This window comes from Pocillopora verrucosa, chromosome 13 (assembly GCF_036669915.1).
Source record: "Pocillopora verrucosa isolate sample1 chromosome 13, ASM3666991v2, whole genome shotgun sequence".
In the NCBI taxonomy this organism is placed as follows: domain Eukaryota; kingdom Metazoa; phylum Cnidaria; class Anthozoa; order Scleractinia; family Pocilloporidae; genus Pocillopora; species Pocillopora verrucosa.
In genome coordinates this window covers 15,773,040-15,789,503 of record NC_089324.1, presented here as the reverse complement: position 1 = coordinate 15,789,503, position 16,464 = coordinate 15,773,040, and the positions used below count along the sequence as shown (strand labels likewise).

Here is a 16,464-nt window from a genome sequence, read left to right as displayed (position 1 = left end):
TCTCGACAACAAGCTATGAAGAAATCTTAGCAGTGTAGAAACCAACCCATATTCACACTTCCTAAAAACAAATTGTGAAGAAATCTCAGTTTTTTAGTGAGGAGACAACATACTAATCAACTTCCTTGAAACGAATTTCTCAGTGTATACGTAGACACTACTAACAGTATAATAATAACAACTTCCCATGAAGATGCAAAACATTTTTGGCTAATCACTGTGTTCCACTGAGGAGATCTATCGATAAACACAATCAAAAATATACCAGATGGTTTTTTAACTAATAAAAAAACGCACTCGCACAAAATAAGTCAGCCTCTTACTTCCTTGATGTTCTGTTGCGTTCCGCCATTGTTAGCATTTTGCTCTCCGTTCGATGACATCAGACATTCCGACTGATCTTTAAGCGTGTTAGTCAAGCTTAGAGGCCTAAATGATGTTCTTTCCCATGAATTAACCATCCAAATAATTGTTAAATATAATTCCTGACACAAATGCACACACACGCTCAAGGAATTAACGAGTGTCTATGGAAGGGATAGGACGAATATCAATTACAGGGACATCAAATCATGATGCGTGCGCAGCAAATAAGTCATTTGATGCAACGTTCGTGACGTGTGAACAGCCACACACGTGGTGATGTTATTGTCCAAATAAGTCTCCTCCTCCCTAACTCCAGAGTTTAATTTTGATCAATAAACAGTCGAGCATCACAGACAGATCGCATGAAAAACTTGAACTGCCCTGAGATCAGAGAAAGCATTCGAAAGTGCTTGTCGAAGTCGCGAAGAAAGAGAAGCACTATCCGTCAGGCACCACTGATACAGCCAAGGTGTTCACTCGCTAGCATAAATAGGGAAGCTTTTGAGGTGCTAGGAATGTGGGGGAGCAAGGAGAATTCGAGCCGAAAATAAATGCATGCATACACACAACGAATATTCCAGGAAAAATTCCTCATTGATGTAGCTAAAGATGAGAAAAAAAACAAAACAAAACAAAAAACAAAAAATGTACGAAAGATATGACACTTCACGTTTTAGTCAGTAAAGTTCTCAAACTTAACAACCAGCCTCTGAGAAATAATTTCCAAGGACAAAAAAATTGTCTTAGTATACAGGCTGTCTACTCGCCTTGTTTCTATCACGGTTTTCCCGATTGCTCGCCGAAACTAAACCGACCGCCGCTAATAGAGAGTACGGAGCCGCGGTTAAGTTTACAAGAGTTATTAGAAATGAGCAGACGTTAAATATTTGCTCGCGGATACAACCTTTTTGACCTCTGTACAGAGTATGTAACAAAACATATTTGCATACTTTTCTACCCTCGAGCAAATTGAAAGATACGAGTAAACGGATTATTGGTTGATGATTGGTACAACCTTTATGACCTCTGCACAAGGTGTCTATTAAACTAAAATTTGCATACACGTGCAAAGTGATATGCTAAGAAGTACCTGCTGAGGAAGTTTTTTTTAATCGATTCTTATTTTGTTTCAGAAATGCGTGTACTGGCTGATGAAGAAATTTTCGAGATCGTAAATAGCACCGCAGCAAATACAGGTTTTTATGACACCGAAAAAACTCCGTGGGCTGAGTTGCGATAAATAAACTCTGGACACACGTTAGAAAAACAGAATTGTAGTGAAGAAATGACCGGCAGCCAGGCACGGTCTTAAATGGACTAAATGTCCGGCATTTGAAAATTTTCGGCTGCTGAGCATTTAACCACTGCACAGGTATTATTTGGCATCCATAATAAGTCCAAGGGATGAGAAATATCGCTAAGATTATTTTGGTAGTTCAGTTACTAGTTAAGTTAACTTCACTTAAACACCCATGTATGTGAAAAAATACCGAAATGTTTCAATGACCAGAGTTCGAGGCGATTATCAGGCGGATTTTGAAAAACTATCAATCCCACTCACCTCTTTCTACTCATGCTTTAACGCTTCTGACGGAGCTGATGTCGTCCACTTCAAATTACGCGTGCATAACTGCCAGACAAGTAATGAATTTCACCCAGCAGAATCTTGAAAGCGAGTTCCTAGTCGCCGATTCACGACTGTCGCTGCTAATATAAACGGAAATAAAAAAAAACAAAAGTTTCACGCCACGCTGACATACTGACATACCTAGAGGGTGCGTGACCTCTTTCCGTGCGAGTGACAAGAGTCACGCAAACGCTTGCAACAATCACGAAATCATCGTACGACAAGAGGACTGATACGGTACAGTCTTACGCAAAAATAAGTTTCCTTCACTCACTTCTACCTACTGTATGATTGTTTGTTTGCTGATACAATTTCTTGACCGCTGTTCAGGGAATGTAACAAAACAAATTTGCATACATGTCCATCAATTGAGCAAATGGATGAGTTGACAGTATCGGATCCTTGCGTGTGGACAAAGATTTGTGGGATCGCCACTTGGCAAACATTGCAAATTCCTAGAGAGAAATGTAGAGCGAAAGGTTGTTTCGACGTCCAAAAAGCCCTATTTTGGAGAGAGTTAAACTTTTTTTCGCCGCAGTTTTATCATAAATGAATAACGTTGATACGAGGGAAGGACCGCGGAGCAAAGGGGCAAATGAATTTTGTTCGGCGCGTTCGGCACCATTGGGATCCTTTCAGCGCGCCTCTGCGGGTTTTCAACCGGGCGATCGGCACTTGTTTTGCAATATTTCTTGGAGAGGGAAAGAAAATGACCAGTTTACTAGTATTTCTAACTCTGTGGATACTCGAGGTGTTTGCTGGCCCCTCGGATGAGAATATTTCAATGATCAAAGTGCAAACAAGAAAAGCCCAATAACTTGGAAGTTTGAGATTTGATTTACTGAAGATCAAGATGTGCAGAGGAGATAGCAGACCTTGAAGGTTAGTCTTAAGATGTTGATGTTTTACTTGTAAAATAAAGTTGTATGTGAAGACGATCGTGAGATACTTGATCCGATGAAAGAGGTTAATTTAGAATGTGATCTTATTTTACTTCAACTTTGAAATAAAATTGCGTTAAGTTGGAGGTGGCCCCCAAGCTTCAAATCACTTCAAATAACGTCGTCTTTTCTTTCTCTTGGTAGTCACAAAAAAATGTTCCAGCTTCAGGATTGAGTTGCTCTTACTATAACCTTCGGCGAATTCGTTTTTGGGAGGTTGAGGTGGATTTTTCAATTCGTGACTCACAACTGTCTTTGGCCCTTTTGCTCTCCAAGTCTGTTGAACATGGTGGGTAGGCATGTGTTTTAGCACCGGTTATAGTTTGGTTTTCATCATCTCTGGCTGAAGCTTATTTTTTCCTGAGTTTTAGTAGGAATTTTTTCAATTGCCTTTTTTGGCTTCAGGTGCTAAAGGGAGGAAAAACTTCAATGGAACTTATTTATCTCACTCGCTCCCAAATCCCTCACCACTGTCAGTTAACTGTTTATTTATTAGGCTTTCGGTCAAACTAGTCCAATTGCCCCCAAAAAGTGCATGGACTCTTCCTCACGAGTTTAACCCTTTAACTCCCATGAGTGACCAAGACAGAATATCTCCTTACAATATCAACACAATGTCAATCAGACAAGAATAGAGAAAAATATCAAGTTGGGGATAGGAAGTTGATCCAATACTAACTTCTCTGAACTAATTCTATAAGATCTGGGTGTTAAAGGGTCAAACAGGTGACGCTTTCTTCATGTTCATGCATTTTACGACAAAAATGACATCAGCTTTATTCTGTCATACTTATTTGAGAAGAATGCTTCTGCCTTGTAAAATTAGTTTCAAGTCACAGTTTTAGACAAAGCTTATAGACTAAATTCATTGAACTTGCTGTGTTACAACAAATGGACAAGTACTCAATTATCATAATCCTGCTTTTTCTGCTTCTAATGTCTTATTAAACCTTTTTAAATTTTATTTTAGCTTTAAAACTGCTATGTTTGAACCTTGTAATCCATTCTTTGAGTCTTGCATAACCATCCTTTCTAGATATTTGAAAAAGTGGTTAACATTTCCAGATGAACTGGTGGCAATAATGCCACCCTGGAGGCCATGAGTGTGACTTGCAAAAAGACAAATACTTGTTTGATCAAAACATAGTACCATTGACTTGTCTGGTGGCACAATCAATACAGCTGCAAATGATGGATGCATGTGATGGTGTTGCATGTGGTCTTAAAGGTCTCTCACTGTAACGAAACCCAGGTCTGAAATGATTTCAAGTTTCTTCAAATGTTTCACATTTTGTCCAAGGTGAACTGGCAGGTTGAAAGAGTCATATAACTGATTTCCTTTTATCATGATATTAGTGTACATAGGTATGGTGATGTTGAGGTCTCGTAACTGCATGGGAATTTGAAGGGTTCCTTTCAAAAATCAAATGCAACAAGTACTGCAATTACAGTGCGGGCATTACTACAACTGGGTCTTACACCAATGGAGGACTGGCAAATATATGAGGGCAGTAGCCACTTGTTACATCAAGATGTTGTGCAATAATGACATTTATGGGAATAGTGGTCTGAGAATCTGGTCTTGGTAATGAAGTTGATTGGTTGTTACAAGTACTCTGAGTACTCTCATGCTGGTTTGCTGTGTGCAATGAACAGGGACAATTTGAGCAACTGATGTCATCACTGACTGTGCATATACCATTTTCACAGGAATAACATTTAACCTGTGCATTGTTAAGCCTCTCGTGTCCACGAACAGGATGGTGACTTTGTCTACAGAGGGGAGGTGCCTTGTTGGGTGAAAGTGTGGTTTGGTTGTAAGTTTGACTCAGGCTAAGGTTGGAAGATGTGAGTGGTTGAGTAGCTGGATTAAGGTTGGAAATTCATTATTTAACTGTTTGACTACCCTATCAAACTCTTCCCTCTCAATTTATTCTACCCCAGGGATTTCAGTTAATAAATATATTGGCACTGCTGATGTTTCATTACTGTGATTAGTTTGGGATTCAGTTTCATGGATGTTAGATGCAGGATGTAGAATGGCTTTTTTAGCTGTCTCACCAAGCTCTTTTACCTTTTTTTTTAGGAACTCCTTACACAGTGGACATGAAGTTGATCCATTTAGGCAAACATCATAGATTGAGTGAAAACAACCATGCAGGAGGGTTCAATTCTCATCCTGGCTGGAAATGTTACACAGAGGGAAATCGTATTTTTTTTGTTTTGAAATGCTATATATTGACAACATTAAAGGTATTTAGCTGTATAGTAAAGTGAATTGGGTCCCATACTCTGCAACTTTGAACCAGGAGAACTTTGCCATCACCGTGTGGGGTATAAGTGTCCAACCACCATACACAATCTCAAGAATCAGACTAATTATCCAGGGTTTGGGATTATCTGCCTATTTGCTTCTTGGAGTTTGAAGTGGCCCAATAGTGGGTTATTGACAGAATGGATGACTGTGATGTGACCTTCTTTTTGTGTGAATGGCTGCAAAATCATCAATTATTAGCACTATTAGCCATTTGTGATCTGTAGCTGTGGTTATAAAATCTTCAAAAGATTTGAAATGAGACTGACATTTTGTGCATAACATTGTTTAAAGTTCTTCTGGAACATGTATGCCCCATGATATGTTCGGCCTCAATGCCCTCCTGATTTATCAGATTACTCTTGAGATAAAGAGCATGGTCCATTTGAAGAGTATTGCATGTTCAGCTGAGGCAGTAGCACAAATTGTAAATGAATGAAACAACCCTTTTTTTGTTTAAAGGGGTAAGTTTCTAAAGAAACTGTGGTGCTGCGTCGGTGGGAGAGTATAGCAGGTAATTTAGTGTTAACAACTGGGTTGAAAACGTAAATTAGCCACTGTAAAGGGTAAAAAAGCTGACGTTTCGAACGTTAGTCGCTCTGACGAAGGGCTAATGCTCGAAACGTCAGCTTTTTTACCCTTTACGGTGGCTAATTTACGTTTTCAACCCAGTTGTTAACACTAAATTACCTGCTTTTTTTGTTTAGATGTATGTGGTCTGTTGAATGCCAAGAACCAATCACTGAATCCAGAATAGTGTCAAATAACTTTGTTGCACCTGCTGATATGCAAAACTCTCTAAAACTGTCTGGATCATACACTGTTTCTACCTTGTTAACTACTATGTCATCATAAATCATTTTCTTGACCAATGCTATTTCCTCTGTTTTGTCACATCCTACATTGGGTGGGAAATAAAATTTGCATTCAAGTGAAATCTCAATTTCATATTGCTGCAAGTCATTATAATTAGGGGTTCATGATGTAAAAGCCTCATAGTGGTTCTCAAAAACAAGTTTCACTACTTCTGCCTCAATGTATGATATTATAGCAAGGTTAAAAAAACTCTCCTCATTATTTTGATAAGTCATCTAATTTTGTTCAGTCTTGTTCCTCAGGGAGACATGCTATGGAAACAAGCTTGACTGTCATTCTCAATGATACTATAAGTTGTACAAGTTCTTTTTTATTTCCTGTAATAGGAGTTTCGTCAGACCATCAGATTGTTACAGAATGCTTGTTATTTGAAAAAGTTAAAAAATAAAGTTGCCAAGTGCATATCTGTCTTTGATACACATCAATAAAGTTTTTATTTGGAAATAATTGACTCATTAACCAGTGGGGGTTAGTGGTGGGATTGGCTAGCAATCTTTATTCAGTAATTTACATTTCAGCAGGAAGCCCCAAAGTTTGACCGGTTTTAATTCGCATTTGTTATCCTTTCAGACATTCCATTCAGAAGCTGAGGATGCCTTTGCTCCTATTCCTCCACAAATGGTGCAATTCTTATATGTTTAAGTTCAGGGGTAGTTTGGTCTGAAGAAAGTATTCACTTTTAAATGAAATTCGTCACATCATAAACTTATACGAATATGCTTTTCTTTTTTTCAAAGTAGATTTACAAGTGTCTACTATTGCTAATTTTCGGCTTCAAAATCTGATATTTCCAAGACAAATGATTGAAAAAAGTTTACTTACTCTCTGATAAAATCCGTAATTTTTCCTCCATTTCATGTTTTTCTTACGCGAGGATGAGCCCTGGCCTTAACATTGTGGACGGCCGTCCCACCAATAATACGAGGATGTCAAATAGATCAGCACATACAAAGCTGGTCTAAAGATCAGCTGCAGGACAGCATAGCTAATAAAGGAATGGCGTGGCCAAATTATAGAAGGTTTAGTTTTCCTTCATGAAACAGAACAGCCTAAATATGAATAGTTTAGCCAAATGATAAACGGTCTAGTTGCCCATGTCGAGTTGGAACATGAAATTGTGACTAGCTCAATTACGAATAGCTTAGCACTTATTTGCAATACAGTACACAAATGATGTAGCGTTGCCTCAAATGGCTCAAGGTAATGTCGAGTAGCACAACGTACGCACAAACGGTGTAGCGTTGCTTCAAATAGCTCAGCGTAATGTAGAATGGTACAGGGTACACACAAATGGAGTAGCGTTGCGTGAAATGGCTCGGCGTAATGTCGAATGGTACAGCGTACATACAAACAATGTAGTGTTGTGTGAAATGGCTTAGCATAATGTCGAATAGTTCAGCGTACACACAAATGGTGTAGCGTTGCGTGAAATGGATCAGCGTTATGTCGAATAGTAAAGCATGCATACAAACAGTGTAACTTTGCGTGAAATGGCTTGGCGTAATGTCGAATGGCAGAACATCAGACGCTCTAGCTGAACATTTAATTGTCTAGCATTACATGAAATATCTCGATGTTGTGGGGAATCGTCGGGCTTGCTTATGACGTGACGTGAAGACAATCTCGCCGAAACCACCAAAAATACAAACCGCAAATAGAACAGCGATCTGCTGGGAGCATGACGTCATCGAATGTGAACACTGTCGCGAAACCATCAGATGGTGTAGTCGCTGTGTTGAAGACTCTTCACTTCGCCTTGCCGTAAACCAGAGCCAATTCGGCAAGTTTCTCTTATTTCTTTCCTTGCCGATACTGCATTTATTCGTTGTCGTTCATGAAAGCGTTAATTAAAATAGAAACGAGACTGAATTCTACCACGGTTTGCTGGCCTCCCGGTTTACCACAGGTGCACGCGTTGGTGAGCCTGAATATGTTTATAGTATTAAGGTGGCTCTATATAGTATTTTACAAGGCTTTGGATATTACATATGCATAAATAATTTCTCCCTAGACAAATGTTTATCACATAGCACTCGCTATTCTTGGGTTAACCAGGTCTGCACAGACAGCAGGCTGAGTCTTAGGCTTAAGTAGCGGAATATGTATAAATGACTTGTTTAACCAGCAGAGGCAAAACAACCATGAGGAAGTTGTGGACAAATGTGTGCTGACAGCCTGCAGGATAAAGTAGAACAAATACAATGAACAATAGACATAAACACTTTTGTAAAACATAAGCAATCAATGTAATCGATATTAATTAATTATTACAGACCAAAAAACTTGTTATCCATCACATTGATGATTTTCATGTTTTGAATGTGCCTACTAAACCAACTGGGGCTTTATTAGTGCAGTTTTATAATTAGCAAGTCCCCAGCCAAAGCAGTTGCCCATCCAGTTGATGGAGGAATGATCCTTTTCTAACAGGAGTAATACACTTGTCAGCGGCCATCCCGGGGGATTGACCCCGGGGACATACGGGGGAATAGCGCGGGATTTGCTGACTTTTGTCGCCAATTTTTGGCCCGGGACTGGGACATTGGACCGCTTTTGCACTTCCGAGGCAAGACACACGGGGAAAAACCCGCGGGATTTGTAACATCGCCGCCATCTTGAAAATGAAAGATTCGGACTGCGGGGACTGAGTAGTACCGTATAATTACTGACCCTCATAAAATCCTATTGTTCTCTCTCAGCATTATATCGGCGATTTCAGCCTGAGAAAGTATTCATATTCAGTCAAGTCCAACTGTCTGAGGAAAACGGTGGCGGTCCTTTTTGGTAGCAGGGAAATTATCAGGGGTAATCCTAAACGCGCTAAAACGTTCAATATTGCAGTGGGCTGGCTGCACTGCAATATTTTTAATAATGCAGCCTGCTTCCAGCAATATTTTTAATATTGCTGCATGGCTGTGGTATTTACTACGTTACTTTTCCACTCAGTAATTTTTGAAAATTCGCGAATGTCCGCGCATAATTTATGATGAAGATCTGAAGTTAAAAAGTAAATGAATACACCATGAGAAGTACCATTCCAAGAGACGTACAGACGAAAACATTTTACAGTTTATTTAGGGCACATCTGACAATGACAGTCTTTCTCACTTGTAAGAAATAACAATTTTCGTACTGTGAGTACTAATTACAACTGACTGATTATAATCTTCGCTCTGGTTTTCGTCTAAAACCTTTTCGCTTAACCCCTGTAACCCTGTTTCTTCCCTTTGTCCATCATATTTTTGCTCAACATCATTGTTAAACAGTTTTTCATTTTTTTCCTTGACATTTTCCGACCTCTGGCTCTGCGTTATGAAAATGGCAGATTCGTCTTCCGAAGAATCCTCCATCAAGCTTCAAAACAGTAGCAACTCTTTGCCTTCCAACAAACAACTCAAATAACCAAGTGCATTGCGTTAATATACAATGCAAATTACGTTTGCATGAAATTCAATCACACACCTGAAAGATGTGGAAAGTTACATAATCTTTACAAGGATTTAACAATGACTAAATTCCGGGAAATGAAAAGGGTTATGTAATTTGTATAACTACTAGACAATACGTGCTAATTGCATTGTTGGAGAGAGAAAATAGAAGGATTTCATGAGAGTCAATGATTATATCATCTTTGCAAGTAGTTAACAATGGCTGAATTGGGGAATGAAAAAGGATTATGCAATTTGTATTATTACTGGACAATGCTTGCCAGTTGCATTGTTGGTGTACCAAAACATCAATATGAAGGGGCGACTGAAATCGTCGATGTAATGCAGAGAGAGAACAATAGGATTTTATGAGGGTCAATAATTATAATAGTTAATTACTGAGGTTCGCAGCATTATTGGGTATAATGCTGCGAACCTCAGTAATTATCTATTAATGAACGGCTTCCGAACACAGGCCGAAGAAAGTGTATGTTCGTTGAAATTGTCATTCTACGACTTACAAGGTATAAAGCTGAACCTCGCTGTGTGCAGAAAACAGGTGGACTGGCTATTTTTGCTTACTGTATATATGATTGTTAAACTTTTATTAAAATTTGTGCAGGAAATTATGTTACAATTTGGGAGTCTTTTCAAATTATGCTTCCCGAGGGAGGGACATTGGTAGCTTTTTGTGGAAGAATATTGGCTCTGGGTAGGTGGAATTTGCAAATGTCGTGATGCAAATACCCGGGGGTTCCCCGGGGTCAACCCCCTGGGATGGCCGCTTATAAGTGCATAAGTGAGTAAGGTGATTCCTTCAATAAAGGTATTATAGAGCATGATACAAGTAGCAACATTGCAGACAGCTGCAATAGCCATGAACAGCCTGAAAGCCAGCCAGCAATACATGCTTCTATTCAGACTTTTACAAGCCTTATGACGGGGGAAATATGATAACTAGAAATCTGGAACAGCTAATTATACCACAACCAAGTGTTCAACACAAGACAACTCAAGAAAGAGCACATATCACAGAGAGGCCTACTTCTGTTGCAAATTCACGCCAAAACCACTTTTCAACTGTGGGTAAACCTAGCCACCAAAAATCTCGAGGTTCTCACCTTACCTGCCCTTACCTTTACAATCACGCAATCAATCTCGACAACAAACACCATCAGTAGGTCGACAACAGTTTTCTAAATCAAGTGTACCACCACAATCCACTTCAATCAATGTTCCATCTTCATCTACACAATCAGTCACATTCTGGGAACTGCCTGTCTTCCTATCCCAGTCACATTAAGCTTATATTGATCAAAAGAACGTTCACATCGGCAAAACGACCGAGCGACAAGTTTGTAATTACTAGCAACAGATTCAAATCTAATTTCGATTGTAAATCAAATGCGCCGAGCATGCCCTCTCATTTTGAAACAGCTAACAATCTTTTTCGCTTCGCCGTCGCCATTTTGTTTGTTTACATTGGTTCCCGCAATTTTTTAAATGTCACCCGATGGAACCTGGGATCAAGGCTGAAGTGCCACATTGTTGCGATCGACGAAAAAAATCGCCAAGTGTATCCGCTGGCTTTAGTAAATAATTTGTAACCTGCGTTTTGATTGTAACCCGGTTGCTTTCTTGAGCAAATTCCCACCACTAAACACAAGGCAAATCAAAATGCAGTTATCGCTATGAATATTTGAGACGTTTTTCATTGTTTTCCCACTTGGAATGGCTGCCAAAAAAAAGAGAGATGTGCTAGGCAGATTAAATCAAGTTTTGTCTCTGCGAAGCTGCTTCCTCTATCATGGTTTTCGCCCGAAAACATCTTAGCCTTTACCTGGTCCCAACCGCTATCAACGAAAGTAATCCCACAGGTTCCTATTTATTTGGAAAAAAGACAAATTAAAACTGTTTAAGAGGTGGGAATTTTGAAAACTCGCAGTCACGTAATTCAACTTAGCGTCCGCCATTTTGACACGCGAGTCACGCGAGTGTTCAGAAGCAATAATTTAACGGCTGATACACTACCAAATACTAATAAGAGCAATCTCAGAAGTAATACAGGCAAACTTTGTATACTTTTGATGATATCTATTTCTTTTTCTCGTTTTCTGAGGTCGATTGCATCTCTGTAAATCTAGGGTTAGATCGCCTTTGACAGTTCTAATAAAACACAATTGCAAATTTGGGCGGTAAGAATAGAGAACGTTTGTAATTTTATCCCAAGTAGTATCATATAACGAGACTGAATTACAATTTTGGCGTAAAACTTGAAAGTTATCGCACTGATTCCTTGAAACTCTTCAAGGTTTTGTTCCCCTAACAACGGTACTACTCGATAACGAGCTAAGTGTATTCGTGTGAAACGAAAATGTCTGTCATTTTTAATTGTGGATTTGCAAGAGTTGCTGTAAAGGAGAGCTTTCGTAAGGTTGGAAATGCTTCGGTTGAAACTAACCCTAGTGAAAAGTGGAAGAACTATCTTGCAGCGTTCGAGGGTGACAGTCAGGAAGTCTTTGCGGTCGAACGTTCTACCTACGTCAAGAAATCCAAAACAATTTACAGCTCTTTCCGAAAGATGAACTCAAAAGCCAGGGCTCAGTACCAAGACACGTTTTCAATGGTAAACTGGAAAGCTCTTAATACAGCGCAGAAGAAACAGCACACACTGTCAAATTATGCCATCCATAATTTTTTCCCTAGTGGAGAAACTTTCAAAACATGAAAACTTTTAAAAGAGGCCCTTATTGAAAGTGGGGTGAAGACACAAAGTAAAGTGAAACCAACGCAAAAAGCCATTAAAACTGCTGCAAAACACATTTATTCAAAAGTGAATGGCCACTTTGAGAAAATATTTAAAATAAGCTTTGCTGAAGCACAAACAAAAGTGAAGGAACTTCAGCTCCAAAAAAAGAAAGACGCAATTGAGAAAAAGCGGCAGCGTCGAGGGAGAGTACGCCAAGAAAAAAATAAAATCCAATGCTAATGTCTAGTCCATCTGGAGGAGGAGTAATGTTTTTAGTTACTTTGCAGTAACTTGCATACCAAACAATGAGATCAACAATCTTCACCTTTACTGTGTTGCAATCTAGCATTTATTTAAGCACACTCTCTATAATATATTTGCCTTCATTTTCCAGTTTTTTAAAAGGAATGCAAGTACCAAATAATCCATTGTAAACTTAATCAATCATACTGAACTTCTTCCAACCAATGGAGAGAATATAATACTGGGAGAAGGATCCTATGGTTGATGCCTTCTGAGACAGTACACACGATTTGATATAAAGGTTGTGGAAAAACAGTCTCTGATTCAGGACACCACAGAGATAATGAAGGAGGCTCACATTATGCAGGCACTCGCACATAAAAATATCCCAACCATAAAAGGTGTGCAGCTTCAAAAGCAGCCCATTTCCTTAATAATGGAGTTTAAAGGGGAAGACAATACATCTGTAACAATAAGCAAACTATTGTCTTGTCAGAAAAACAGTGCAACAATACAGAATGTGCAAAGCTCACTCATAACAAATGACTGGTTAATTATTTCACATGATTTGACAGAAGCCCTTTCACATATTCACACAAAAGGCTTTCTTCATTGTGATTTGAAGGCTAATAATTTTCTTGTGAGTAACAAACATGGCTACATCATTGATTTTGGAAAAGCATGTGACAGCTCCTTTCCTCCTGCAAAGAATTAATGAAGCCAGTGATATTTTTTCCCTTAAGTTGGTAAAATTCTGTTCAAAGTAGATGTTAAGCAAAACATTCCACTTTTGGTTTCCATGGCTCAAGAATGTTTGGATGCCAGGCCTGTAAGAAGACCAACAACAACAGGCATTATGGCAACACTGCCTTCCATAATATCTCACTGAATACTATAAGCTTAAGCAGGGGTTTCACGGGCCTGACACTGGGCAAATTGACTGGCTGGGAACATAATTATTCCTGCATGTTGTGACTGACATAAATCAGAATCAAAACATATTTTGCCTGCTTCCTTGTACATTTCCCATCACCTCAAAATCTTAATGAAACCTCTGCTTAAGAAAGTAATAATTAACACTCTAATCAGGTAAAGTGACCCTAGCCATGTCACAGCAGGAGTCTTTTTATTGGGCTTTGCAAGGTTAAAATTACAATGTATGTGCATGTCTTTAGCAAGTTTATGTGTGCTCTTGGTCTAAACTAATTTTGTACTTCTGCTTTATGAATTGTGAATGAATGTTAGAGGGACATTTTTAATAATGCACAGATAAGGTGCTCTAGGGTCCATCAGGTACAAATTACTTCATAGGTCATACTCATGTCTATAATTTTACATCGCTGCTAGATAACATACATGTACCGATTTATTTCCCAATTCCTGCCAATTATTGATCTATGAAATTGAATTTAGGCAAGCAACTGGCAGATCAAACTTAAAATTATAAACCAGAGTTTTAACCAGTTAGGCCACCATAGCCTTCTAACAGGAATATTGACTTGGAAGAGCAACCAAAAAAAGCAAGAAATACAATTTTAAAATTTTCCTTTCTGACTTTGTAACAAGGGCAACCTATCCTGCTCTTAAGATGGCACATCTTTTATGAGTAGGGCTGAGAAGATGACACATCTTATACCAGTTTGTGTTTGCTCTTGCCACAAAAAAAACAGTGCCCCACTTGGGGAAACAGTAAGCACTGATAATTAATCATGTCTTATCAACAAAGAGAGGAGGCTATGGTCAGAATCATATGCATGTATCAGAACTTTTGTGATGCATTTGAATTAAAAGATACTCCACTGGTGTAGTGGGTAGAATATTTACATTTAAATAGACACATATATCAATTACAAGTCCATCATTGACAATGATTGTTGCAATTAGTACCGGTCAAAACTTAAAAACCAAACTGTTGACTATAATTAAAACTGATATAACATGATTTAAAAACCAAAAAAATGCCTCATAAATAACACCATTAACATGCTTGTAATAAATTAGTTGTGTGGAATAACTGGAAGGACCTCTTCAAGAAAACAAATAGGGATAACAGTAAATAAAACTGGTTTTAATCAAGTAGATTCCCTTTGGAATCTGCAAGGGCTGGCTGGTTTTCTGTGTGAGTAATTAAAATTATTATTATTATATATTTATAGCAATTCAGTAAGGGACCTCGGAATAAACTAACACACATTAGTACAGCTTTTTTCCTCTTAGTTTTCAAGGGACAATTTATGACAAGACAATCTGCATCTTACATGTCAGCAATTAAACTTACCTAACAACTGCTTTGGGGGATTACGTTTGTCAGTAAATTCATCTGCTTCTCGGAGAAATTGTTTCCAAAGCATTCAAAAGCCTAAATTTTGATAAACACCATAAGTTTACACATCATGATGTGATAGATGATTTATCAAGCTAAATTTAATTTCAAAATTGAATGGTATATCCACAATGAAACTTTTTTCTATGCATTTGTTACAAAACATAGTACTTTTTTCTATGCAAAAGTTACAAACATTGTAAAACGCTATTGAGCTCTAGAAATGAGCGCTATATTATAAATTCATGTTGCATTGTATTTGCAGTGAAATCAATGAACATGTTGAGAGCGGTGTTTAGAAGTCTTCGTAGGTTCAAAAGGGTTCTCTTTGGCTTTAAGATAGCGATATCATGCCATTTTTTGAGGAAATGAAGATAGGAAAGAAAATTTTATTACCTTCTTTTGATGTCTTCCTCTAGATTGTCGGATTCACCAGCGAAGATGGGAAAAACCAATGCAAAGCCGACACTTCAAAATGGCGGATGCCGTTCACGAACTACGCGATCTTGATTCCAAGTAACTATGGTTACTCGCGCAGTCCACGCGAATTCCGCGAACCTTGCTGGGGGGGGGCACTGGAGGCGAAAATCATTTTTGACCCAGGCCTAAATTAACCTGAGATGGCAGGTTCTATTTGTGCATAGCTTTCTTTTTTCCTTTTTGCATGTAGTTCTTTCTGACTATGAGACTTATGTTTTGCCATTACCTTTTGTCTTCCAACATTTGACAAATTAGTTGAACAACATTTTAATTTAATACAATATTCTACATCTTTACTCTGGAATTGTTTTTTCACAATATCCACCAATGACTGAATAAGAAAATCTGTCATTCACTTTTTCAAATATATCAAGTGTGCCACTAGGACTGAATCTTATAATAGCGGAGCTCGCAGAGCGAAGCCCCATAATTATACAAAATAGTAGTAACCTATTAAGCCGAAAAAATTTGGATGTATGAGCGTACGACCGTACAAGGTGCTACTTTTAACATGCGTGGTCAACTGTACCGCGGGCACGCCAACGCCACGGCTTTGTTCAGTAGTCAAGTGGTCAGTGCACTGGGCTCCGAGTCGAACAACCCGGGTTCTAGTCCTGGCCGGGGCAAGGCGTTGTGCCCTTGAGACGTGCGGGAAAAAAAAATGCGAGCTCCGCTTTTAGGCTTGGATAAATCTATATATTATAGTACTTAACACATTTTGCTTTTGTGTTCATATTATTGTGCTGAAAAATACAGCTGAAGCAATTATTTGAAATACACATTAAAAACCCAGTATTATCCTTGGTATTATCTGTGATTAACTTCTGAAGCAATAATTTGCAACTAAGAGATGTACAGCATAGTATTCCTTGTCCAAATTAAAGGCAATATTAATATCTGATATTAAGTGTCAATGGGAAATTGTTGATAATCAGTGGATGGTTATCGCCATTGAGTTTTTCTTTATAAAACTTGTATGCATGGTCAGTGATTCTATCTAGAGTCTGTGAATTCCAATACCCACAATATTTGATAATGGAAAAACAAATGCCATAAAAAGATGTGGCACCGGCAGCATAACAAGGGAATATGAATGGTTGTAATTTCAGCATCTGGA

The 16,464-nt window shown here is 38.5% G+C and overlaps 2 protein-coding genes and 2 long non-coding RNA genes across 5 annotated transcripts in view; 1 reads left to right on the top strand and 3 right to left on the bottom strand.

Annotated features, from left to right (window-relative positions):
* The window catches only part of LOC131795523 (tetratricopeptide repeat protein 28-like), a 30,058-nt gene extending 29,511 nt beyond the window's left edge, over positions 1-547 (bottom strand). For both annotated transcript variants that reach the window (XM_066159896.1, XM_066159897.1), the window contains exon 1: positions 324-547. In XM_066159896.1, the coding sequence (XP_066015993.1) occupies positions 324-361 (38 nt within the window). In that variant the 5' untranslated portion in view covers positions 362-547. The remainder of the gene's footprint in view (positions 1-323) is intronic.
* Positions 548-2,243: 1,696 nt separating this feature from the next.
* Positions 2,244-6,565, top strand: LOC136277827 (uncharacterized). Its single transcript, XR_010716049.1, has 3 exons — positions 2,244-2,875; positions 5,021-5,187; positions 6,367-6,565. It is a non-coding gene; the product is annotated as an uncharacterized lncRNA (long non-coding RNA).
* On the bottom strand, positions 5,493-6,220 carry LOC136277804 (uncharacterized). The gene is made up of 2 exons (XM_066160505.1): positions 5,939-6,220; positions 5,493-5,643 (listed from the first exon to the last, which is right to left on the bottom strand). Exons 1-2 carry the CDS (start codon positions 6,106-6,108, stop codon positions 5,493-5,495), a joined length of 321 nt encoding a protein of 106 aa, XP_066016602.1. The 5' UTR covers positions 6,109-6,220.
* Positions 6,566-12,372: 5,807 nt separating the features above from the next.
* LOC136277826 (uncharacterized) lies at positions 12,373-15,481 on the bottom strand. The gene is made up of 3 exons (XR_010716048.1): positions 15,264-15,481; positions 14,823-14,903; positions 12,373-13,371 (listed from the first exon to the last, which is right to left on the bottom strand). It is a non-coding gene; the product is annotated as an uncharacterized lncRNA (long non-coding RNA).
* Positions 15,482-16,464: the final 983 nt, after the last annotated feature.